This window comes from Camelus ferus, chromosome 4 (genome assembly GCF_009834535.1).
Source record: "Camelus ferus isolate YT-003-E chromosome 4, BCGSAC_Cfer_1.0, whole genome shotgun sequence".
Lineage (NCBI taxonomy): Eukaryota > Metazoa > Chordata > Mammalia > Artiodactyla > Camelidae > Camelus > Camelus ferus.
The window spans coordinates 31,292,171-31,319,539 of NC_045699.1; the positions used below are offsets into that span (position 1 = coordinate 31,292,171).

Consider the following 27,369-nt stretch of genomic DNA (forward strand, 5'->3'; position numbering starts at 1 on the left):
TTTTATAGAATTCTACACCCTAAATTCTATAGGAAACAGTGCTAAAGTGAACATCCTATAGTAGAAATCTTATTGTGAATTCTGATTATTTCCTTACAATAAATTTCTAGAAGCAGAATCACTGGACCAAAAGGTGTGAAGAAGGAACTTTAAAAAAAATTACTCTTACATGTTGCCAAATTGCCCTGTAGAAAAGTTTCACCAATTAACACTTCCACCAGTGGTATATGAGACTGTCTGCCGAGTCTTGCCCATACGGGATATGTTTCGTTAAATGCCAGTTTGATTTGAAAAAAACAAAATGGTGGCCAGTTTATTTTTAATCCGTATTTCTTTGATAGCTGGTGTATTTAAGTGGTTTTATTTTTAGTCAACAAACACAACACAAAATTTTTTTTAATAACATAGTTATCAAAACTCACAGCCTTCACTCTCCTAATTCTCTCCTTTTTAAGGAGGTTTCTGCATTACCCTTTGTTGCATTGATCCAGGCAACAGGTGGTGACAGCTTGTGTGATTTCCGTTCGAAGAGGCAAAGAAGTGGAAATGTTGGCTGAGAGGAGGGAGGGGGATGTAAAAATGAATTTGGGTGTATTCTGAGTGAGTAAGCTGAGAGACAGAGGAACCACTAACATAACAGGGTACAAAAATAAGATCACCAGGTACACTCTGTCATCAGTCCTGACCTGACTGTCCTGTCATCAACGTTTGACACCCTTGACTCTTCCCTTCATTGCCGGAGCCTAAACCTGGTTTTCCTCCTTTACTGGCCCCAGCTTCTCAGTCTCCTTTGCTGATTCTTCCTCATGACTCAAACCTTTAATGTTGGCTTGACTCCAGGTCAGTTCTTAGATGTCTTCCTTTTTCTGTTCGCACGCACTCCCTTACTGATCTCATTCAGGTTCCTGGTGGTAATTTATGTTGACAGTTCCCATAGTTAGAACTCCAGTCCGGATCTCTCCCTGGAACCGTAGACTTTAGAGGCCCAACTGGCTGGTGACCGCTGACCTTGGATGTCTGTTGGGCATCTTACATTTAACCCATCCAGAAGCAATCTGCTGATCTTCACCACCACCCCTGCCCACCCCTGCAGAAGAGAAACAAAAGCAAAACAAGCAAAACTATTTCAAGACCGCTTCTCCTGCGGTCTTGAAATAGTCTCCTAACTTATTACCTCTTTTTAAACAACAACCAACATGATCTTGATAACATGTAATTAGATCACAGTCTTCTCCCACCAGAAGCCCTCCATTGGCTTCCCCATCACCTGCATAGTAAAAGCCAAAGTTTACGCAGTAGATGGTAAGACTCTATGTGAGCTAGTTCCACTCTGCCACCCATGTGACGTCATCTCCCGCTACTTGCCCTCTTGTTCTCTCCACTCTGGCCCCGCTGGCTGCACTCCTTACTTCCCCTCCAGCATACCAGGCTTGCTCCCACCTCACTGCCATTCCCTCTGCCCGCAGCACAGATGTCCCTGTGGCTCGCTATCACCTCCTTCAGGTCTTAGCTCACATGTCATCTTCTCAGGGAGACTGTCTGTCGATTACAAATTGTGATCTCACCCTCTGGAAGCCCTTATCCCACTTCTCCATTTTCCTCTTTCTTCATTTTCCTCTGTAGCATCCATTATCATCTACCACATTCTGTGTTCTTACTTATTTTATTTATTGGCATCTCTGCCCGCGAGACTGCAAGTTCCGTAAGAGTAGCTGTTTTGTTTACTGCTGTGTCCCCACCATTTAACCTCACCAGTAATAATTGCTCAGTACATTTTTGTTCACCAGAAGACAAATGCATTGATTTATAAGAATTCCTTGTATGTTAAGGATATTAAGGTAGTTGTATTTTCTACAGAATTTTCACTTCGCCTTGTAACATTCTTTGTGATGGTTTTCACCAGAAAAGAAGTTAAAAGTTTTTATGTATGTAAATCTACCAAAATTTTCTTCTACAGTTTCTTTCTTTTCCATTATTTGGAAAAAGCCTACCCTGACCTTTTAAGTCTGGTATTAACTTTCTCCTACTTCTTTTGTGTTTTACTTTTTCCATTTAACATTTTTTTCAAATGTACATTTAACTCTAAAATTCATTTCAGTTTACATATGCAGTAAGCATATAACTTTATTCTTTTTAAATAACCAATCTCGAGGTGTTCTCTTAGTAGACAAGAGTACTACATTCTTATGTTAGTAGCAGTCATCTACAAAATTAATAATTTCTTTTTCCTACTTGATTAAGATTTCATGACCCTTATTAAGATTCTGAAAAATATCTCCTGAGAGTAAGGTTCAGTCATGAAGAATCATCATTCTCAGCTGTAAAACTTCTTTATGTGATGTGTATTGCTGGCGTTACTGAAAATAATTAGTTCAGGGTTTTCAAACTGAGGCCTTCAAATACAGTTTTTAATGGAGTCTCATGTCAAGAAAAATATATACATAGGATTGATTAAGAGAAGTAGCCAAATGCTCTCAAGAAGTTTGAGATGAACCTAGCGTACTGACTACAGTTACTGCGGCTGCAGAGCGCACAAGCGTAGGCAAGCAAGTAGGCAGCCGTCAAAAGCTAGGTGGGTCAGACTCTGCAGCCAGACTGAGCGGTGTTTAATTCTTGGTTCTGTCCATTATCAACTGTAAAACCTTACTGAAGTTAATCTAATCTCCCTCAGACAGAAGTCCCGTACTTATAAACTAAAGATAACAGTCTTACCGAACTAGGGGTCGTGCGGGGAGTTTCAGTTTTAGGGAGGGGTCCTCTCCTTATACTTTGCCACCATAATAGCCCTTTCTTCACAGGCCAGTGTGCCGGTTCTGCAGCTGCTGAATGTCTCTATCCCAGTTGTCCATCCAGGGACTAGGGACATAACCACAGCGTGGGTATAAACTCACTGGATGCCCTGTAGTGGTGGACTTGGCCAGACCTTCCTTTGCTACCTCCATAAGCCCTTACCAACCAGAGACATTTTAAAATTTTCTCATGTCGGTATCAGTTCAGCCTTCTTATCTGACATTCCTCAGAAAAAATCTAGATACTCTCCTTCCTCCAACAGTTGCTTTACCACAGAAACCCAGGTCCCTCTGGAGAAGAATTGAAGAATGTTTACCATATGTTCCTGTGGTGGCATTGCAGAGTCCTCCCTCAAGGGACCGGGTCTCCCTTCAGTCATGGGCCAGTGCTCTGTGGATCCATAAAGCCGATCTGGAGATTAGGTGAGGGACCTAGTCTTTCCACTGTGACAGCTGACATCATGCTCTCACCGGCTAGCAAGTTTTTGTGGTTGTTACAGAGGTTGAGCACTATCCTGGTCACTGTGCATCTCCTTCACCTGTCTGGTAATGGTAGGCTCTGTTAGCAAGAACGGCAGGATCTCTCACGGTAGGGTCACGGTATCCTGAGTGTCACTCTCGTATTGCTGTCCGACCCAGTAATTATGTCATTCTTGCCTATGATGGTTAATTACTGCTTCCTTGCCTCCGACACTCTGAAATTCCATCCACATTGTGCTCATTCGGAGCACAACTTAGCGGCAGCATCATCTGTCACCATCTTTGATGGACTGAGGTCAGCCACTCTAAGTATGTCAGAAATGCCTCTGCTCTCTCACTGGCTTGTTCCCTGTTACCTTCATGAAAGGAGAGTTTCCTGGATTTTGCCTGAGAACAGTCAGGTGGAACATTCCTAGGTCTTCCATTGTAAATCCATCTAGCATTTCCACCTCTCTGAGCCTTTGGACCCCTTCTTCAACACTGTGCTGCAGACGTTCTGGAATCCCCACCTCATTAACTGCAGGCCATCATGATGACCGAGCTTCAGAGTGGCAGCCCAGCAGACTGAGAGGACTGGTGTCTTGCTAGAACGCTGAATCATGTGAGTGCCCCTGTCAGCAAATGGTACCCTCTCCTGACATATTCTGCCCTCCTCCCCCTATTTCCCTGGTTCTTACCGGAAAACATTCACCAGCTTCTGCAGCTGTTCAGTTGTCAGTTATCTCCTCCTGGAATAGGGACTGTACCTACTGCTCGGGCTGTGCTGGAGGGGCCAGGCTGACAGCAGTGAGGGACCATGGGTCTGGAGGCGATGGGCAGTAGGAAGCATATCTTGAGGGGAATAAAATTATCTTCCGGACAGGTTGTTGCGCAGTCTTCAGGCAAAGGGAAGCTCTTCTCCTCTGATGAGACAGATGAGAATTCTGCTTCTGCTGGCCTGGAGGATTCAGGGGAGCTGGGAAGGTGTTTTCAGTACTCTGCCATCCTCAGCCTGCTGTCTCAATCCCAGGTCTCAGGGCACAGCTCCTTCCCTGTCAGGGACCAACTGTGATACGTGAGACCTGTCAAGGTCGCACACCCGATGTCCTTTGCAGTTATTTTAGTCTTACTGCTCTACTGTCTTGTTAGGGGCGGGGAGATGGGGCAGTTCCAGTTTCAAGAATATGGCTTTTGCCCATCAGATTCTGTACCTGGTTTTCAGCACAGAAAGCCTTGGAGCACCAAGGAGATAGGAATTCCTGTAAATTCTGCTAAGGAAGCCGTCTGGGTTTCACACTGTGTCTTAAGCTGGGAGTTGGCTACTCTGAGATTATAATTTTCTTTTTGCAAAGCTTCCAGTGCTATTGACAGAAGCTTGCCTATTCCTCAGTGCATACAATTATCATCAACCCAAAACCTCAAGCATACAGTTACCATGTAGCCCAATCCTTCACTTTCTACCTTTATCAGCTTGCTAATTGACTACCAGCGAGACTGTTAGTAATTGTGGTGAAACTGCGTGCTGAAAGTTTTCACTCCCTACTCACCAGTAGCAGTGAGAATTGTGTTGTCATCACACTGGTGAGCGATGCCGTCTTGACAGTCTGCCTTCAAGAGCCACACCCGTGTTGATTGCCGTAGCCTGGGTTCCACAGGAATCAGGGCCTTAGGCAAAACTTACTGCTACTTTTTGAAGGAGTGCAACCCCAGCGAAACAAGAATGAGGAGAAACAAGAGTGAGACAGAGAAGGAGGGAGAGCTAACGCAAAAGTGCATAACTTAGCTGAGTGCCATGTGGTATCAAACACCAAGAGATTGCTTGATCCCTCAGGACCATCTTTAAGAGGTCAAGTGAGCTACATCTCAAGACACTTTATACAGAGGATGAGAGAGGAGTGAATTTACCCACCAGCCCTTATCTCCCCACAGGCGAACTGCCCATCTCCTAACAATAAGTAGCCTGCCCTTAGGAGTTTGCATGTGCATGGTCGCCAGGGGGAGTCATGGCACCTGCTGCCCCACAGTCCGAACGGATGTCCGGGGAGGGGGGCCGGGGAGAGCACACGGTGCAGGTCTGAGGTGAGAAACTGCTGGAATGTCCTCATGTAGGGTCGGATGAGCCCACACCTTGACATAGCGGGTCAAGGACACGTGGCTGAGGATTCCAGAGACAGGGTAAGATTAGGAGGATCTGAGGTGACCCTTAAAAGGTGATGTACCACTTAAAGAACCAAAAGACATTTCCCAGTCTCCTTTTCAGGGCGTTGTGAGTGGGTGGTGTGTGTATCCATCATGCTTGACAGAGGCAGAGCCAGCCGAACGACATCAGGGATGCCGGCGGTAGATGGCAGGTAGTCACTTGCTCTTTACTGAAATCGGAGATCTGGGCTGGCAAAGGACAAGGGAAGGTGAATACAAGCAGCAGAATTCTGCCAAAGGCAGTGTGAGCACCCTTCCTACACCTTTCCACTCTGACTCTGCAAAACACTTTCCTGACCATGGTGTTGCTGAGAAATACGCTGTTTTTAAGAGAATGCATTCAACTGAATGGACAAGCTGCTAAATGCTACTGTGAAGGTGCTGCATGGTTTGTTCAGTTTGACCCCCGAACGGAAGTGTCTACTAGAGGTCCTTTCAGCACAACTACAGGTTTAGGCCTTCTAGTCTTTCCCAAAAAGGTATTTGGCCCTGACAGTCACTGGTCCATAGAAAAGCCACGTGGACCAAATAAGAACATTTCAGATTATCATGAGACACAACCAGACTTTTGTTGGAAGCCAAATGTATGCACAGAGTATTGCAGAGGACTTTCGCAGGAATACTGCCGCGACCAGCACAGTCATGTTTGGACTTTCATGTGCTGCTGTCCTTATTTCATTTATATTTCAGTGACTCCTGGGACATAATCTTCTTTCAGCTACACAGTATTTCTTCTTGATGGCTCCTCTGCTTCTCTTTTATGTCTGCAGCTCTTGAATTCATCTGGCTTTTACTCGTGAGATAAGCCTCAATTTCTGTATTCATCTTCCTTTTGTAACCTATGCCAGACTCGTAGTTCTTTCACAGGATTCTGCTGCTGGGCCCGTACACGTCCAGATCTGTATCGCCAGGGATGCACTGTTTCAAAGATATTTCTGGATCCTCTGGCATCAGAGCTGCTCTTTTCCAGACAGAATTACCAAGTCCAACAGACATCAGCATCACCATCCCCTGGCCTAGTTCTAGACAGTCTGGGCTAAAGCAGTTTAGTTCAGTATCCACAGACTTAGGATTCCCCTGAATTAGGCAAAACTATTCAGAATTACAATCATACCACATAAACAAGCGGATTCTTATTTTATTAACTGTTTTCTTTTTAGTTAAAACACTTACGGTTTTAGGTTATGAAAAAGGACGAAAATGACTTAAGTAAAAGAATTTCTTGACTAATGTATCTGAAAAGCCCAAGAGTCAGTTCAGCTTCTCAGGCACAAATGGATTCCAGGGCACAGACACTCATTGGGTCCAGGTCTCTCTATCCCTCAGCTCAGCTCTTTCCTGGATAGGGCTCATGGCAGGCAATGTTTCTAGCAAATCCAGGCTTACAGACTCTTCTCCTTTGCAACAACAGTTTGAACAAAAGTCTTAGACTTGACTCTCTTTCAGTCAGATGCTTAACCCTGGGTCCATCACCAAGGCCAGGGAGGTAAGAGGCTCTGACTGTCTGTGAATGAGCCACATGTGAGACTATATTGCTAAGGGCAGAATCAGGACCACCCAAACCACAGGAGCTGAGAGTGGGGAAGAGATGCCTCTCAGAAGAAAATCTGGTGCCATTACCAAAAGGAGAGCAATTGTTTGCTGGGTAGAATGAATAAAGGGTGTCCACCATAGTTGTCTTGACTAATCTACTCTGTCTTTTGATACATCTCCATTGGTCCAATTCTTATGCAGGCCAGTAATGTCGAGGTTTATACTGGTGCACCTAGGGACACCCCATGGATTCCTTTACAGAATCACAGACTTTCCCTTTCTTCTTACAAAAGAGGCACAGTCTGAAGCTTGGTTTCTTTTAAGTCCTGTGCACCCATTTCCCTTTCTCCTTTGTTCTAAGAAAAAAAAAAATTCCTATTTTTACAAATACAAAAAGTATATAAATATAGCACATGTAAAATATAAGCCACGTTACTTTGCTGGGGTTTAAGCCAGCAAAACCAGAGACATAATGAGCTGAGCATCTGATACCACTTTACTCAGTGGTGTGTCTGCATGCTGCTGATGCAGCAAACTGTCGGAAACAGCCCAGCCTCAAGTTCTGCTGTATGAAAGGGATGTGTGAGAAAGGAAATAAAGATGCAATTTGTTCCTAGACAGGCATCCTTCTCCTACCAGGCACTCGCCTCGCAGGGGGCCATTTCAACTACCCGTCTTATGCTGCATCCTCAGCCCCGTGTGTGGCTTACGTGACATTCTTAGATCCTAGTCCTTAGGGTGGTATGTGCCTCTCCTCAGGTTGGCATACCCTGGTTCTTCATTCTGGTGGAGCGTATTACATTCAGGTACCCAAAAGCTGCTTAATTGTTGAACAGCAGAATAGGGTTTTCTCTTCTCCCTTTCTTTTCTTTCTTTTTTGGTCGTTTTAAAGGAATGAAGTTTTCACGGGGATGAGTGGATTTTTTGTTGTTGGAATAGAATGAATAAGCAAAGGTTTTTATGAAAGTCAAATATCTGAGTGAGGCTGTGTTAGCATGTGTTCACATTAGCAAGACACAGGAGTGCTCGTGTTACAGAAACTCCCCCATCTGCTGAATCTGAAAGACCAGTGCTAAATTCTGCAAGAGACCCAGGGCTGTACCACCACCCTTCTGAGGCACATCCAGGACCCTGGTGTGGGGAGGAGATGTGTAAAGGAGGAGGAAGGACAAAAGACCAAGGTGAGGTAGAGGAGAAACAACAGGAACAAAAGAGACTGGAGAGGGAAGATTCTCCTGGTTGCTTCTCCAAGCTCTGCTCCGCGTGGAAGTCGTGGAGAGGCTGATGTGATGGTAAAAGTCTGGCTTGGTTCTCTGCACTCTGCAGAGAGTGTTTAGGTGTAACTAATGGAAGATTGTTTCCCTTCTGGACTATACTGGCTGGACTTTTCAGACATAGCGTGTATTATGGGGGAGGGGGAGAACACTTAAAATTTGAAGTCAGGAGGTAAAAAACACATGTAGACTCTGCCTTATGTGCTCATAAAAGGGCCATAAGCTAACTTGGAAAATAAAACCCACATATGATGAAAACAATGGAAATTATCCCCGGCTTCCAAGTCAACAGATTCGTTTCCTGATCCATCCCCCGACAATGTATCTTAGGAGACCCAGAGAGATGCCAGCTCCCATCTGCTTTAATCATTTTATGATGCATTTCAGAAGGAGATTTGAGATTTCTAAGAATTGGAAATATGGTCCAGCCAGAAAGTTTTTAAAAGCCAGGCAGTGGGCTCTTTGCCCACAGCTCTCCGTCTGCCCCAGGAATGGTGCCCATTTGTACCACACTGATCGTGGCTGCTGGGTTTTAATTGGCACTGAACACACAAAGCAAATGGCACAGCCTGGGCCCCTCTCAGAGCTGAGGTTGTATTCAGAGAGTAGAGAGCCGCTCCCAGCCTCAGCCACTGGCAGGTGCAGGACTGTCTTTGCCCTTGGGCTTTCTCTTTTACCTGCTTGGCCAGGATTTCTGAACAGCTATCTTAGTATTCAGCCCCCGGTGAACATTAGAATCACCTGTTGAGCTTTGGCAACACACACTAGTGCTAAACTCCCAGATCAAACAAATCACAACTGGGGGATGCAGTCCAGGCATCAGCACTTTTTAAAAGCTTCCCAGGGGATTCTCAAGGACAGACAAGGTTGAATCCTTCTGGACTTTCAGGGCAATTCTCTGTGTGTCTCTGTCTGACCCTCCCCGCCTCTCCCCGTCACTCTCTCTATCCGTTCACTGCTCCTTCTCTCTTTGCCCCCATCCCTCCAGTAAATACTTTTGTGACTATGACTTATTTCCCCAAGAACACTTCCACTATCTAAATACAGAAAAGATTGTTTAAACTTACAGGGTTCTGTTTACAAGCATTTTCTAGGATTACAAGAGCCTTGTTTTCGGTATGTGTGTTTATAAAGTGGTATACTGCAGTTTGGCTTTACCTGTGGGCAGCCTGACTCTGGCCCTTGGTGGAAGGAGACGATTAGGAAACAAGTGATGAAGGCAAAGAAACTTGGGCAAATGATTTTCCATTTCTCCATTGTCCTTGTTGGCACTGGCGCCCACACATAGGGCCATTTAGGACACCAAGTTCTCCATTCATTCTTTAAATATAGAGATAGATACATAGATACATATGTACGTATATATATGTATATGCATACATACATAGGTATTTTTAGTACTAACAATATTCAGTGTCCCCCTTGCTAAGTGCTAAATATACACTGTTAGAAAAGAATAATTCTTGCTCTTAAGTAGGTAAACATTGAATATTTAATTGTAATTCCAGGTTTTACATTTTCAGATGGAAATATTTGAGCTCTGACATACAGATTGAGTAGGAATGAACAGGGCGAAGGAGGGAAAGCAGCATCCTAGGTCAGAGGAGACGTAAGCACAGTCTCAGAGGTGAGAAGTGGCACATGCCCTTCAGGGTTTGTAAGAGGCTCGTGGGGGCTTGTGTTTTGCCTGCAGGTTGAGGACTGCCTGTTGACTTAATGATATTGGGCCTTCCTGCCTCCCTGCCTCCTGTGAAGCCATCTGAGACATTGCCTCCTGATTCAGAGCCTTATCTTGGCTGAAAATCTAACTGCACCCCACATGTTTTGCGTTTACTTCTGTGTTGTTTTTTCCTCTCTCTGTCTTCCCTGCAGGTTGGCAGATGTGGAGTTGGGGGAGGAGAGAAACTGGTGAATGGAATTCCCATCTGATTCACCGGCTATACAATACATGCACACACACCCTTAGTACGGAAACCTCTTTTCAGTCTCAGGATAAAGGCCTTCAATCTCTAGTGATAAGGTCCCCAAGCCTTTCTGCAGTTGGGCCTGGGAATTTGCATTTTTAAAAGCTCTCCAAGTAATCCCTTGGTGCAGTCATATTAGGAACCCCTCCCCTGGTCCCCAGTGCTGATCTGGGTAGATGAAGTTCAGAGAGTAATCGTCAACATATTTATATACTAGTAGCAAAATGCCAAGCACTGCTTACCGTGTTTTACTTGTACTAACACATTTAACCCTTACTATGACTCTACAAAGTAAGCTTATAATTACTCATTTTAAAGATAAGGAAACTGAGGCACAGAGGTCAGGTGACTTGCCTAAGGCACACAGCCAGTCAGTGGCAGACTCTGAATGAAGCCACTCTTAATCCACACCGTAAATCTCCTCCCTCAGTAGCCAGGGCCATTAACCAAGCTGACAGGGAGAACCTGCTGTGCTCCAGGTACCAACCAGCCCTGGGCTGGTCAGCACTGCACATACGGCTCACTGAGAAGAGGGAGGATTTGCCCATTTCTGTGGTCCAGGTGTCACTGACCGCAGAATTGGGAAGAAACACCCACAGTGGACTATGATGAGTTGATTCTGGTCCACCACCTGCCCCAGCCCCACTCACCTGTGACTCTACCTGGTGTTGGACAGCAAATGCCATCAGGCTGCAGGCCAGTGGCTATGGAGGAACAGAAAAGGGAAACCTATTTCCTGAAACAATGAGAGTGTTGAGGGGCGTTGGATATCTAAAATTGTGCTCTGGGTTGAGATAATGAGAAGGCCAAGGAATTGTATTTTAGGACATGGAAAGCGTGTCTTAGAGCAGGCAGCCACCTTGTGTCATGAGGTCAACGGTAGGGGCTCAAAGGCCTCCCTGCCCCCAAATACCCTTGTCAGTCTTCTTGCCACAGGAAATTTCCTCTATCTCAGCCTCCTCCTCCTCCCTTGTCTCCCCACCTCAGTTCAAGTGCAGATTCTCTAGAGAGTGTTTCCTAGTCTGTCACTCCCTTTCGACCCCTTTCCCGTCACACATTCTCACACTGGCTCGAGGGCTAACTTAGAGGACCCGAGAGGCAGCCTTGCAGTACATCACAGCTTTGTGTCTGGGGACGCAGGACAAGATGCATGGTGATTTTCTGTGCTACCTATTTTAGGTACCAGCAGTGCTTCTACGGGGTCAACCTGTCCAGTCTCCGGGGCGCTGCCGTGGATGAATACTTCAGACAGCCAATAGTAGTAAGAGTGTTCTTTCTTCCCACAGATTTATCTGTTGATTCATTCACTTACTCATGCATGCTCCTGGGATGTACTGTGCTGGCAGTTTCTGCTAAACCTGTCACAGAAGCAGAGAAAGAGTTCCTTGGAGCAGTATGTTTTCAAGTTTTCCAGCTCTGATCTCCCAGTCAATTAGGAAAATTCTCAGAGAATGATACTGTTGAAAACAAGATTTTCTGACTGCCTTTCAATAAATAACTTCTAATTCTCCAACTGCCCTTACTTGCCCCGTGCACACGCTCACAGCCTTCATACCTGTTCAAAAATTCACATCCTCCCCTTGATTCTAGTGGCCCAAGGCATAATAAAAGCAGAAGCTTTGGATAATAAATAGCTTAGAACAGGAGTGTTGCTGTCAAACAGATTTGGGTTTCAGTTGTGGTCCCATCGAGCTGTGTAACCTTGGACAACGTTTTGTTTGCATCATCTGAAGCTCTAGTTTTAAGTGGAAGGAAACCCAACTCAAACTGGCTTAAACTAAGATTAAATTACTGTCCCTCAAATATTTCAAAGTTTGGAGGTACAGCTTGCTTCAGGGACCTGTTGCAGGAGTTCGAACAATGTCACAAGGACTTGGTTTTTCTGTTCTCGTTACTTGTCTCCATTTCCTTTGCTTTTACTGTGTTCCTAGGCAGGATCTCGCCATATGGTAGCAAGATGGCAGCAGAAACCCCAGCTTCAGATTTGTACAACTCACTAAGTGCCACAGGACAGCCTGCCTTTTCCTGATAACTTGGGCAAAAGCCCCAGAATTAGCTTAGATGGAGCCTCATTGTCCTACCTTTGGTCACGCATCCATCCATGAACCAGTTACTGTCTTCAGGGGAAAAGTAATGCTCTGGCCCATCGAGGTCGTATGCCACACCTGGGGCTGAGGGTAGACTGAATTCCTATGGAACTAACTGGAGTGTTGAGAAGAGGTCATTTGGGGATAGTCACAAAAACAGCACAGGCACGCTCCAGAGCTGTTGGTGAGGATTTAATGATACAACCTAGTAAAGCACAAAGCACTTAGTGCTTGGCATGTAGTAAGCGCTAAATAAATCTTAGCTTCTGTTATTAATGTTATTCTCATGAAGCTCATGCCCTCTACCTCCTAATACCTCTTGTTGACTTAAAATTTCAGGAGGAAAGCTAGGCTGCGATCTTGCTTGAGTTCAGTTTATCCTGATGAAAGATAACATCTTTGTTTATCCCCCGCCCAGGACACATTTGACAGTAGGATTTTAATGGCTCGGACAGTCAAGTACACAGTAAACTTTATGGATGCAGAAGAGGCAGATCTCCACAGGTTTGTACAAATCAACATTGCTCTTGATTTTTAAAATCTGCTCTACCTCTCCCAACGCCAGTACTTCATGGCGGAGTCTCACAGTTTCTCCCCGCTCACACCGGGGAGCGGTTTCAGGTGTGAGTCACACACAGCAACGGTCCATCCGTTACTAGTTTCATTTATTGCTAAATGAGGATAATGATGCCTCCTCCTCAGGACTGCTTTAGGAATTGAGAAAACTAGATAGTAGTAGGTTATACTCATGTAGCCAGACACTGTTCTGAGCCCTTGACATCTAACGACCCATTTAATCCTCACAGCACCCCGGTGCATATGGTGCCATTTTTATCCTCCCTTGACCAGTGACAAATACGAGGCAGAGTGAAATAGCAAGTTATATACACAGAATTATGTAAAATGCACAGAACTGCTAAGTGTTCGCTAGGACTGAACCTTCCAGGAAGCTCCAAACTCCGGGCTTTCTAACCCCCGACCCAGGCCAGGACCCGTAATAACAGGGGGAGAGGAGCTGTAACTTGTTGTGCTTGTTGTGTGCTAGGTGCTGTGCCAGGGATTTTCCAGGCTCTGGCTCGTTTTTGAAGAGGACCCTCTTTAAATGTTAGTTTTTGCCCTCTTTTCTTCACTTGAAGAGACTCTGAAATGAAGACTCATTTCTCAGATAATGATACAAATCCCCTTTGGATGACCTTTCATTAGTATTTTGCCCTTTTCTCCTTGAGAAGGTCAATATTCATATTTTTTCTGGGTAAGAAATTTAAGACCCAGCCAGGTTATAATTTGCCTGGACTACTGAGGAAGCAGGGGTCAGACTTTAGAAGGCGGTACAGCTGGCTAACTCAAACTACCATCTGTCTTGAGATCATGATGGACAGAGGATGCTGTATCAGTCAGGACAGGTTAGAGCATGCTGCAGTAACGAGGCCAAACTTCAGGGGCTTATGATAACGCAGGCGCCTTTCTCCCCTACACTGTTTTCCCTTGTGCACCAGCTCCATGCGGCATCACCCACCCCACCACTCAGGCTGGTGCCGCAGCCTCTATCGGGAACAGTGCTGTTTACTGAGGAAAAGAAAGAGTGTGGCATAGCATGTACTGGAATAAAAGCTTCTACCCAGAAATGACACAGCTCACATCTGTTCATGTTTAGTTGTTCAAAGCAAATCACGTGGCAGTACTTAAGCTCCAGTGGGTGGATGAGTGCAGTCTTCCTGTATGCTCAGAGCAAGAGAACTGGCATTTGGAAACAACTGTGATGTCCAGATCTGGACAAAATTAACTTCCATTGACTTTATTTGCTACTCTGGGATACCTCTTGAGTCCCAAAGAATTTTTTGAAAATCATCTCTGTGTTGGCTTTTCAGAGATGCCGTCTGTTCACTGGTGCCTTGATTCAGCCCATGTTTATTGAGATTCAGCTTTGTGCCAGGTACTGTGCTGATGCTTGTACAGATACAAAAAGGAATTTTTTAAGTCTGTCCTTGAGGAGCTCATGGTTTATTTAGAGGAATTCAGAAAGTGGGAAGAAGTAATTAGAATGCAACACCAACAAAGTCAATGTGGCGGGTACAGTGGAAAACTCTAAAAATGTTCTGACTGCTGCAGGGTGGAAGAAGTTAGGCCTTTGGAGGCACCATAAATGCAAATAATACACAACCTCCTTTGAAAATCTCTAGAGCATTCACTAAAGTGTGTCTCCTTGGAGTGATACAGCGTCCGCAATGGACTGGTCGTACCACCTTTTAATTGGGAAATACTTCAAAGTTTACAAAGCACTCTCACGTACATTTTTTTTCCCATTTGACACACACAAGAACCGTGAGAGGGAAGTGGGAGAGAGGTTTTGCTGCTCTTCGAACAAAAGAGAAAACTGAGATTCAGAGAATTTGAGTGACTTTTCAAAGTTCCCCAGCTAAAAAACAGGTCCAGCTTCTAGATTTTGTTCTATCTTTTCCCGTATTCTTTCTGTTCCCACTTAACTCTGCATTTGGCATCAGCCGTGGTCACTTCGGCCTGACTCTTACTGTAGCCTGGTGGGAAGTTAAATTGCCTCCCAGAAAATTAAATGAACCAGTGACAGTGACCTTCTGAGTTTGATGTTCCACCTTGCGGTCCACTTCATTTGTCAGGGGCCTGAAATAGCCTTTGCCTTCTGAACAGCTGCATAGGGGAGCTGCCCCAGCCCGTGTTTTGGCTTCTGGAGGGATGTTTGTCACCTGTGTCCCGAGTCATCCTGCCCAGCAGTAGTCGACCCCAGCTCCGGAGGCTGCACTCGCCCTCTGGGGTTCTGGGTCATGCCGCACAGTGGGGTGGTCCTTGCAGAGTTTCATCAAGAAGCAGCATTCTCAAATGTGCAGCATCACCCAAGCATTAATCCTCACTGAGAGAATCTCGCTGCCAAAGTGAGAGTGCTTAAGGGAAAAAGAAAATGTTCTGTGAATGTTCCCATTGATCTCACAAATATATCCAGTATGTCTATCAACAAAAAAATAATTCCAAGTGTTTCTCCTTTCTCTCTTTTTATTTCTTGCAGAGTAGAAATTCCCTTTGTGTTTCATATGGCGCAGTCTGGCCTCATCCATGGCCTGGCGTTTTGGTTTGACGTGGCCTTTGTTGGATCTCTGTAGGTATCAAACCCTTTCTTCGCTTGCTCTGTCCCACGCCATCCTCTACTCTTTGTCGTCGTAGCTTTAAAGTTTTAAAAAACCAAGTTCAACAATAGTAATAGTTGTTTTTCCAGGTTTCCCAAAAATAAACACTGATTTTAATTTACTTCTAGATTTTAGAGTAAAATGAAAATGTGGCAGTTTTCCATAGTTGTCCTATCAGCTCTGGCTAAAATATTGTAAAACCTCTCAAGCCAATTGGATTGGGATTTGGAGGAGTGAGAGAGCGTCTGTGCTTCATCAGTCAGCTTGTTCTTCCCCAGACTAGACTGGGGGAGACAAGTCCCTGGCTTTGCTTCCCTCGCCCCTGGTTATAGAACCCCTTGTGTCTGAGTAATACCCCACATCACGCTTTCCCTGTATTGGTTCACAGCCTTCAGCTTCACCATCTAGAACCCTTTTTGAATTACCGGGCGGGTGGGTGCTAACAATGCTAACTGCAGCATTCGGCAACCTCCCAGTCCACGTACCCCTTCCTCCCCCACTGGACAGGCTTGCGAGTCGCAGAGAAGAGGAGGAGACAGACCGCCTGCAAGGTGGCTGTCCGTGGTTGGCGCTCCTTGTCAGGGCCGCGCCACTCCCGTGGCCCCCAGATCCCCACTCTTCTCCTGACACCCCTCTCTCTTCCAAGCTTCTCCACTCATCCCAGCTAGCAGTGAGGGCCTCTCTGGGTCACATGATCAGGCGGAAGGCAAACCATGACAGTACACTCTCCTCCACTTCGTATAAAACACCCAGACACTTCATGGCACCCACTGAGACAGAAGTGCCCATGGGTCTGAGATAAAGCTCGGGGGTTTGAGGGCTCAGAGGAGGAAGGGATCCCTGGAAGCCTTGTCTGGGCTGATAATCAAAGAGAAAAAATGATGTGTAAGTTATTCCTGTTCCACAACATGTTTGTCAGAGGAATCCATGCTGCTATTTCTCAGACTTTCCCCCAGGAACATCCCAAGTAAATGAATTTGTTCCTGCAAGGGTAAGGGAGATAAGCTTGAAGTGGCCTGCTTCAAGGGGGAAGTTTCTTTGAAGTGAAATGCTTTATCTGAAAAAGCTGGAGAATATTTGCATTCTACTCCAGAATATAGCTAAGTATATATTTTGATATAAAGGTGGTTTATATTACTTAGCAGTTAAAGTATGTAAAATTTTCCCCCCAAATCTTCAAGTTAAAATGTACCCTCTAGGAATTTACCCCACAATACTCTGTAAAAATCAGTGACCACTATCTAACCCCAGGACAGGTCACCTCAGTGTCTGAAGCACAGCAGGATGTCTTCACTTCTTCATGTGAAATGATGAACCTTAATTTACACACACACACATTCATGTGAAATGATGAACCTTAAACACACACCCCCCCCACACCCTATACCACACACACACACACACACACATACACACGCACCACACACACACACACATGCATGCGCACGCGCGCGCGCGCTGGAAGGACAGTAGCAGCCATCTGCCCCAGTAGTTTTTCTTCCAGAAGCTCATCAGGACCCAACAGGTTGGCATGAGACAGTAAGAAGCCTCACTCCAGACTTCTCACCCTGCCAGACTTTCCCAACAAATCAATTCTCAATTAAACTCTGTTGTTCCTGGGCTTCTAATGAACTTTGATACAGAAATACAGATAGATGGAGTGACCAAATCCCAGGGTTTGAAGCCTTGCCTTAGGGTTGTTCTGTAGATTTAATGCACTAATACACATACTGCTTTGGGGACGGTACCCAGCACATAGTAACTGCTTAATAAATTGAGCTGTTCCTGTCTTAAAAGTATTCCGTGAGTCAGTGACAGTGAGAACCACTTACCAGCCTAGTCCCTGGTTCAGTTCATTAATATGGGGCTGGAGCCTAATTGGCTTCTAACTCTCTCCCTGCCCCACAGGGTAACGGTTTGGCTGTCGACAGCTCCCACTGAGCCTCTGACTCACTGGTATCAGGTGCGGTGCCTTCTTCAGACTCCTCTCTTTGCCAAGGAAGGAGAGACCCTCTCAGGGAGAGTGCTGTTTGTCGCTAATAAACGGTAAGCGGGCGAGCGCAGCTGCCACCCTGCCTGTGCTTACTGGGCCCTGCTGCTGGGGTGCGGGGGGCAGGGCCCCTGAGGCTCCAGCACCTGAAGGTGGGCGGCAGCCTCTCCAAAGGCCTGGCTGGGCTTGCACAGGCGCCCCCGGCTTCAGAGCCTGCAGGACACATGTCACCTTGCACTGAGGTAACTCAAGGACAGCAGTCCCCCCCTTACCATGGCAAAGGGGAGGAAATCCATCAGCTCATGGGGGCGTTTGCCAAAGGCTTGAGTTATCAAGGGTTCTAAATCCCACGTCAGCTTCCTGGCCTTACTTAGATCTGTCTAACCACACACCCCCAAATTTAGTACCGGGAAGTTGATCTGCACTGCAGGGGGAAGAGCACCGGAGGGGCAGGGTGTGGTGTGTGAGGTAGGACTGCTTCCCTCTGGTAATGGACTTCATGAGGTCCCTGCAGTGATCACTGGGACTTACGTCATTTTTACAACCCTCTATTTTCTTTCATTTTGTTGGAGCTTCTCCTGGGTGAGTTAGAGGAGGAAGGAGTCACAGAGTGGATCAAGGACTCTCAGGATATTGGGGGTACTCAGAGGTCATGGCATTCACCTCTCTTCCCTCCCAGCCACCCCCTCCCTTCCTTGGGCCTGTGCTTAAACACGCCAGTGACAGAGAGCTCACCATCTCGCCAACCAACCCTTCCATTTTTAAAGTCTGTCTGTCTTTAACTACAAAACCTGACATGCTTGCGTGTAAGGTGAGAACTACAGAAGTGCCTAGGGTCCAGCCGCACTCCCACCCCTCCCCCATTCCCCAGGTGTGACCCCTTGTTCCTAACCCTTCCAAGTGACGCTTGGTGCATGTGCCAACAAGTAATGCTGTTGTGGGGTGGTTGTTTTACGAGAATGTTACATTTGCTGTCTACAACTTAAGTTTTCACTTAGTAGTAAGTGCTCAGTCTGCGTAGGTAGATCTGCTTTGTTCTTTTCATAGGTGCAGAACAGTCAAGGGCATGGATATACCATGCTGTCCTTTTAAAGTCCCCCGATTGACTGATGTTTAGGTTGCTTTCGATTTTCTTGTTTGCCATTGCAAAAAATTCTGCACTAACTTACCCTTGAACGTAGAGCTCGTGCACTGACATGAATATTTCCAGATGAAATACCTTAAGAATAGAAATGTGCCTGTCAGAGACTGATAGACCCTGCCTTTCTCCAGGGCTGCTCCAGCTTCCACTCACTCCAGCAATGACTCAGCAGGCCCATTTCTCCAGATCTTGCCTGAAACTGAATGTTACCAGTCTCTATGGTTTTTGCCAATCTAACAGACTCCAGAATAAGTGTTTGAAGTTGCTTCTGGTTGTTTTGGCTTATTTTTTTCATTACTGATAATGTTAAGTAACTTTTCATGTGGTCATTAGCTATGACGACTCTCTTCTACTTTAGACGTCCCTGATTATTCAAAACTTACTCTTGCTGTCGAGCCTATGTCTCACTTCCTGTAGAGTCTACTCACTGATCTTAGTGTTTCTGAATTCAAAACAAATAGGTCTGGTGAAGCCTCCAAACAGCAATTGTTTCAGTGTTAGGAGAGTCTGACCCAGTATCCTGCTGGTCTCCCTGTTCTCAGGCTGACATCCTCAATGCCTCCATCCCAGAAGAGTGATTTTGAAGTAGTTTAAAATTTAAGTCATCCCTCCTGGAAAAACCCAGGTTCTCAATGTTCCCTTTAAAATAGTTTTCCAAAACTACAGGACAGCATATGTGATTTGTTAAGTGCTGGGTACAAAGTGACAGTGACCACGGCTATTTTGAGTACATATTTATATTAAGGTGATCCAAGTTTAAGTTTGAGGGCCATTTTACTTGAGTGTTTAGGCAATTAAAACCAAAAAGTGTATTTTTACATGATCTGCTTTTATGTCATTTCTCCCTTCTCCTAGTACGCAGCTGGTTTCTGTCATCTTTGGTTCAAGTTTTTGTATTTATTCTACTCGTGCATTCATCCTGCTGTCTTTAGATCCTTACTAGAGCTAATGGTTCATTTTATTTATTTTAAAAAATTATTTTGTGTAGCATATTAGTGATTCCTACCATTTTGTATCATTTGCAAATTTAATCAGCAAATTTTTACTTAAAAATTATTAAGCAGGAAGAGGCCCAGGGTGTAAATCTTCCTTCAAAATTTGCACAGCCTAGTCCACGCCCTTTGGATCTGGTCATAGAAGTAGCTCAAAACCCCTCCACCTACGCTCATGTCCAGCCCACACCCCTCAGTCCTGACCAGGAGGAAATATGAACCGACCTTTATCAAATGTGATTCCAGGTGAGTTTCATCTCCGGTTTCGCCCTCAGGGCTTAGTCCTCTAACCCTGCCAAAAAGGGAGATGAAGCTACTTGAACATTGCTATTATTATTCTTCAGTGAAGCTGTGCTCTATCTCTAGCTATCATAACTTTCTGTCTCCTTAAAGGGCTATTTAATTTTTAATAGACAGTGTAGTTACACTGTTCACAATGAAAATGTACTATAAGCCTTCAATGAAGTCTCCCTCCCAGGCCAGACTGCATTGGTCCCCCTGCCCTCTTGCATCACGGAGCCACTGCTAACCGTCCTTGCCTAGCCTCTGAGGCTCTCATGTTGGATATACACCTAGGGAACACTGTACTTGTATGGGTATTTTTTCCTCTGCTTTTATACCTAAATGGCAACATTCTACACCTGTTTTCTGCATCGTAATGTTCTCACTTAATGATACATCTCTAATACATTTCCATATCAGTACACTGAGATTTTTCTCTTTCCCTCCCTCGAGTTACTATATTTCTGCATCATGATCTTCCTTCATAAAAATTATTGCTTCCTTCATAAAAGTAAGGGCTTCATTGCAGTTTTAAAATTTTGTAGCAAAATGTTTGCTCACATTTTCCAATTTATACCATCTTTTATCTAATGTGTTTTTCATCTGTTAGTAAATTTTGCTCCTTTTTTCCTACTTTTTTCTAATAACATCTTTATATTAGTGTTATGGTTGTTCATCATCCAATTAGTGGGACTTTTCTGGACAGAGATTTATAAGAAAGAAGTTCCTGTGGTGGGGAGAGATGCGGCAGTGTCCGTGCTAGCGTTTTTCTCAACTCACACCCCATCCTTCTGTGCTGCCCCAGAGTCATACTGCCCCCTGCACACAGGGCTGCTCTTGTGATTCTTTAGGTAGTGCTATATGTTCCGGTTCCAGGAGCCTCACTCACCCCAGTTCCCGCACGTCATGTTGTGCTTTTGCATTTCAGAAGGTGCTCCTCATCCTCAGGGTGGGTGTTTGTGTGAGCACATTCTGAGCTGTTCTGCCTCTCGGCTGCCTGACCCTCTCTGCACTCCTCCTGTACTTCATCCCATGCGGCTTACACCCAATCTCAAGTGCTTTTGCAGCCTTACACCTAAGTTGAAGATGGCACATTATATCTTCCTCCCAGTTTTACAGAAAATGAGGTCTGTGCTCTGCAGTATCTTTCTAGTCTCCGTGTTTGGCTTCTAGGAGGAAAAGTGGTAAATACTGACTTAAGCCATGTTCATCCTGGGAGTTGCCACTTTGTTCCTAAATCCTAATATAGCCCGTGTTTCCTGACTAGTTTTTTTTAAAAGTGCTGAGAAGCAGTAGCCAGCATCTGCCTGGAGTTTTGGACTTTGCCCTGTCTGCTTTGTGCAAACCAGGATAACATTCGCTTACTTTGAAATATTTATATATTACATCTTAGGGTGTAATTAGGTGAGTGAATTCAAATCATCTTATTCTTCCACTACTTTTGTCTAACATATCTTGGGTTTCATTCTTATCAGTCATATTTTTCTACCCTCCTCTCCTTCCTTCCCCTAGTAGGTGAGAAGGAAGCAAACCATTTTCTCACACCTGCCTCATGACCCCTAGGACTCCTACAGCTTTCCACACCTTTATTATGGCACCGTTGTCGTGTTGTTATTATTTGCCTACATGTGAGCTTCCCCAGAAGAGGGCCTGAGTCTCACTCTCTGGCGTCCGTCCTCACTGGTACATTTCAGAGACTGAGCAGTGATGTGGAATGACTACCTGAACGGAGGAGTCATATGTTGATGATCCCTCTCTTATTAAAAACTTGGTCTGGCCCAACCGAAAGAAGATGCTGAGATATCATGGGTGTGCAGTACTTTGCAGGAGGGAGACAAGGAGGAAGTTCTTCATCTTACTAGATCAGCACCCTTGTGCAGTGAAGAGACTAGCTTTGGGAGTTTGGATGTATCCCTGTTCTATCCAGTCTCTTCTACATACTGGTTGGTACTTCTGTGGCCTTGAGCACGTTAATGAATCTCTCTAGCACCCCAGTGTCTTCACCTCATCATCTATAAAGTAGAATTTATAACAATTGTCTCACTAGGCTTGTGCAGGTATTAAGGGAGATATAGTGATAAACACATAGTAGGTCCACAGTCAGTCTTAGTTACATTTCCTCTTCCCTTGTTCTCTTTCTTAGCGCTCATTGTATCTCATCAGATTTTTTGTTTGTTTTCCTTTGTATTTTCTACAGACTTGAGCACTTCCTCAAATGTCAGGGTTTTCACAGTATTTTTTCAGTAAGGGGCTACTTCTTTGTTCCACGTTAGGTAGGATCTCCCCCTCCCTTATCGTCAAATATTCTTTTAAACTCTCACCTCCTGGGAGAACTCCCTGTGCAACCACACCAGTGTGACAATGCCTGCCCTTTTCTTCCCCACCAGGAACGTTTATGATTGTACTGTTAGCATTTTATTTCTGACAGTCTCCCATCGTTCTTGAGCTGTCATTCATTTCATTGCTCTGGACAATAAAATAGAATTTCTCTTTTTTATGAACTTTATGAAATTTATATCCCTAAAGTTCACAGAAACGGTCTCCAAAGTTGTTTGATTTTGTGCACCTATGAGTAAAAACACTTTATGTATATGTCCCCCAAATAGAACAGTATTTATTTTTACTTATGTGAATTACTACAGTAATAAAAATAGAAAACACAAAACTAAGTGCTCTCAATAGATAGAGAGACAGACGTATGTGAATGTATATCTATATACCCTAGATATTCACACATGCAGAGACATGTCTGTGTGTATATATACATATACACATATAGAAATTCATGTAGTGTGCATTTTACAAGACACACAAAAATAGAACTAAAAAGAATTAATTGAAAAAATAAATATGCCTGATTTTGGGATCTAGCTCATCTTGTGCCAAAGTGTTTTTGAAACATAATTTAAAATTTCTGGATCCCAATGAAGGATCTGCTGTATCCAGATGTGCTGCCAGAGAACTTGATTTGCAGAAAATTTGATGAGCTTTGTTGTTTACAAAACTAGAGAAATGCTGACCGAAGAATTAAAGCTCTGGAAGCTTCAAGTGCTGCTCCTAATGGCCTTCACTCAGCTGCTCTACCGTGGACCTCACCTAAGATGAAACCTCTCACTAGCTGTGTATTTGGACAGCTGCATCAGAAGGGATTTTTAAGGGGAAACTGTCATGCACAATTAGGTGCAGGGAAGCAGTAGTGTGTGCCGCTGCAGCTCTAAGTCACGTTTCTTTGTTTTGTAGCGTTAGTCGGATTCTTCTAGCCTGACCTTTGTCGTTCTCACATGGTTGGTATTTACTCAGTAACGTGGTGCTGAATTATTTAAGATGAATCAGAGTCTTCCTGAGCCACCCGACCTTAGCAAACCTGAGGCACTTAGGTGAGCGTCACAGATACCTCAACTCTAAGCTACAGATGGCAAGTCCAGCATTTACCTAGTGAATTCACTAGTTTTCAGTGTATATTTGGTAAACTGTATGAGTCTCCTAGAGCTGCAATAACAAATTGCCACAAATCCAGTGGCTTAAAACAACAAAAACTTATTCTCTAACAATTCTGAAGGCTAGCGACTAAAAACAAGTTGTCAGCAGGGCCACATCTCCTCTGAAGGCTCCAGGGAAGAACCCTCCTTGTGTTTTTCAGCTTCTGATGGTGCCTGGCAATCCCTAGTCTTTCCTGTAGCTGCCTCACTCCAGTCTCTGCCTCCGTCGTCACTTGGCCGTCTTCTCTGTGTGTCTCTCTCTGTGTCCTCTCTTCTTCTTATAAGGACACTGGGCATTGGATTTGGAGGACACCCTAATCCAGTATGACCTCATTTAAACTTCAGTACATGTGCAAAGACCCTTTATCCAAATAAGATCAGACGCACAGGTACTAGGGGTTAGGGCTGGAGCATACATTTTGGCAGGATGCAGTTCAAACCACTGTATAGCTGAAAAAATTAAAATAACAGCTCAATAACTTCTCCCACACCTGATGTAGCATCCTACCTCCTTTCTGGGGCACACTCAGACCCCTTTGCAGAACACTGGTCTAGAGTCCACAACTGCTGAGGTTTTCATTCCTTTCTTTAATCAGTAAATCTTCAGGGACGTGGGTCATTTTTCCCCAAGTTTCCTGTCACTTCTGTTTCTCCATCCTTTTCTCCCTCAATGGTCAGCCCTAGGCCTGTCCCACTGTTGCACCTTCAGTTTTCTCTAAGATGAAATTATCACGAATCACCACATTCTCCAGTAAGACACGTCCTACATATGTTGTTCCCAGGCTTCCAATAATCTCGAATATTGCAAAAGAAATGTTGGTACAAAGCAGTGGTTTTGTATTCAATTCTTGAACTAAGGTGTGTCCCCACTTACATCACTTGTGCTGGCACTTAAAGATTTAAAATGACGAAGTTTGACAAAGAACTAGGTTTAAAAAAAAACACATTGCCAAATAACTGGTTTGAAAGAATTAAGAGTTAATTAGGGTCCTGTAGACACAGTCTTTGAAGACTGTACATTATTAGTTGCTTTATAAACCTTGCACATTAATTATTGGATTTGGAGTTGGCCTTCTGGGCATCTGGGCACTAGCATGACACTGGTCCTGGGATCAAAGAGTTCACTTTCCTGAAATTTTAGGTTAGGACACATCTTCTCGTTTGGATGAATCTCTGTCAAACGAGTGAACGTCACCATCCCCCTCCCTCATCCCTAACCAGCACCCGACCCCCCCCACCTCCCCTCCCCCCCACCAACACACGGAAGGGCTCTGAGAACAAATCTGAGCTTTTCACGGACCAAACTGAGCCCTGACATGACACGTCTTGAAGCTCTATTTTTCTTGCCATTAGGAAAGATAGGACTTTGGTGACAGGTAAAGAAGAAGAGTGGGCTGTAAAAAGTGAGGAGAAAGTGGCAATCTTATCAGACCTACTGTCTGAAAAAGAGCCTCGCTGAAGACCCCACCGCAAGAATGCACCAGTTGTTCCTCCCAGTCCCGACAGGAACCACTCAGTTCCTAGGTGTGACCAGCCTGACTCATACATGCATGTCCATAAACACACACATTTGAGCCTCCCTCGGAGTACTCAGTTTCTGCTTTAAGTTCTATGTGAATTACTTCAGTTATTGTTAAGAAGATGTCTTTCATTTGGCAACATATGTTAGTGTGTCCCTCCCTGACTTGTTTACTAGGCGATCTCTCAGCCTTTCTGTGAATCCAGCAAAGGCTGCCCTACTCCTCAGGAGTTCAGTGTCTCATTCTCCTCAAATCTGCCTTCAAGTATCACAAATGCAGTGAACTGCCAGGTGTGGGTATCATGGAAGAAACATTTTAGACAAACAGAAAAGTTCTGAGTCAGTGAGATGAGTTGAATGAAATAGAATCAAAGGATATAATTGATTTTTTTAATGGATGGCTAGTCTTCCTCTTATTTTGTCTCCAATAAAATGCAGACCTTGAGTTACTGGTTTTACAGAATCTGACACTATATTTAAACCTACCCAGGCCACTGTTGGTAATGATAGGGTGGGAGTGGGAGTGGAGGAATTTAGATCACAATTTAAAAAAATTCTGCAATTTAAAAAAAAAGTCTAGTTATCAAGGAAGTTCAAATTAAAATAATAATATTTTAATCCCAAACATTTAAATTTTAAGGGTTGGAAAAGGTGTGATGAAATTAGCACTTTTACACTTTGTATGTGACGAAGTAATTTGGTACACTTCCTGGAAGACATTGTAGCAGTAAATATTAGGGCCTTAAGTATGTCTTCAATGCTTTAGCCTGGTGAGTCTACCTCTAAGAATTTACTCCAAAAAAAAAAAAAAAAGAAGAAGAAGACGATGACAAATCCTAGGCGGTGTATAACGATGTATTACCTGAATGTCTTTTGCAGCAGAATTTCTGTCATAAAACCAAGTGTTTGTTTATGTAAGTAACAATGTCACGATAAAAATATATTTAAGAATGGGGAATTGTTCAGTAGTTGTGCTGTACCCATATGACTGTTGAAAAACACATTGTCAACAATTATAGGATAAATGCTTGCTAATGTTAAATAAAATAGAGATATGGAAGAATATCTATAGAGAGAGAGAGAGAGATAGACATAGAAGGGAAATATTCTGCAGTGTTAGTTGAAAGAGTCTTTGTCTAGTGACACCGTGGATTATTTTGTTTTACTTCTATTTCTCCTTATTTCTCTGCAGTGAATGTGTCACACTTTTATAACCAAAAAAAAAATACGTGTATTCTTGAGAATGACAGTAAAAATTCCGCCAACATGGCCGCTTCAGATTAGTCTTCAAGAATATGTCGTATTACTTGTCCTTATTAGCCAGTTCTTGGCACTATAAAAGCACGAGCCCTCACCTGGGGTCTCCTAAAATCATTCACATTTGTTAGCTGTTTTACGTCATTTTGAGATTTTACCCCATCCAGTCCTCCCATGATTACTATTCTTTTAGTACGTCAGTGGTGACTTATAAAGGGTCTGTGGTACTTTAAGCTATTTCTGTCAGTGATACTGGTAAAGCCTTTTAAAATCACTGTAACCAACCAGAAATACCATTACCTTCATGATATTTAGACCAAGGAATTATAGCTATCAAACTCTTGTGACAAATAAACAATTTGCCAACACACAAGCCTTCAGTTGCCTCTACTAATGTAAATAATATCCAAATAAATACACGCTGACATGTATAAGATGCCAAACACATACTCTTAAAACCCTCGTGAAGTAGGTGTGTCTAGAAGATGCCCTAAATGTCTGTGACTAGCTGGCACCAGGCTTGTGAGATGATACGTTGTTGTTGTTGTTTTTCTCCCTGCCATACAGACAGAGCTATGACATTCAGATTGTAGCGCTGGTAAACCAGACGGGCTTCCGATCTGGGAACACCCTCGATTTAAAGAACCCTTTCTTCAGGTAAGATGCCCTCATCCATTTCACACCTGTGTATATAGAATCTCACTTGACCATAGGACAGGTAAAGAGGTTTCAAATAATTCTATCTATCCTAAGAGGAAAAAAGCATCTATTCTTCCTCTCTAAGGAGACTTGGATCCCAATAAGGAGTTGAACATTTTATGTCCCATTAAGCAGAATTCAGTAGAGAACAGTCCCACCCTGAAACAGAGCGCTCTGCAGAGCCCTACAAAGGGCGTCCTCCTTCCTGCTGAGCTGTAATGAGCTGTGTGACCTCAGGCAAAGTCGCTTTCCTTCTGGCATTCGGTCTTCTCTGCAAAATGTGGAGTTGAAAGATGATCTCCTCTGACCTCTGTTCACCGTGGGATGACTATATAGCAGTTGTTCGGTACACCTAAAACATGAGTCCGTTTAAAGTACATTTTGGAGGGGTTTTTTTGAGACCGTGTACGTCAGGACATAACTCTCTTTGGAAGCTATGCAGATTTTGTCAGACACAGATAACTTGCCACAACGAGCTGGATACAACAAACGTTTCTTGAAAAGCTCTCCATTTTTATACCTCGTCAATATGAGCCTATTAAAACTCCAC

The 27,369-nt window shown here is 44.2% G+C and overlaps 1 protein-coding gene across 4 annotated transcripts in view; it reads left to right on the forward strand.

The window, feature by feature from the left end:
- The window catches only part of LOC102512851 (histone-arginine methyltransferase CARM1-like), a 269,788-nt gene that overhangs the window by 212,585 nt on the left and 29,834 nt on the right, over positions 1-27,369 (forward strand). For 3 of the 4 annotated variants that reach the window (XR_004319182.1, XR_004319183.1, XM_032477758.1), the window contains exons 8-12: positions 11,398-11,479; positions 12,724-12,809; positions 15,343-15,432; positions 17,369-17,506; positions 26,688-26,777. Coding sequence is in view for 2 of the 4 variants with exons in the window: in XM_032477758.1 (XP_032333649.1) it covers positions 11,398-11,479; positions 12,724-12,809; positions 15,343-15,432; positions 17,369-17,506; positions 26,688-26,777 (486 nt within the window). In the remaining 2 variants the exon portion in view is untranslated. Of the gene's footprint in view, positions 1-11,397; positions 11,480-12,723; positions 12,810-15,342; positions 15,433-17,368; positions 17,507-26,687; positions 26,782-27,369 lie in introns of those variants that run through there. The other variant, XM_032477759.1, reaches the window with a different exon arrangement.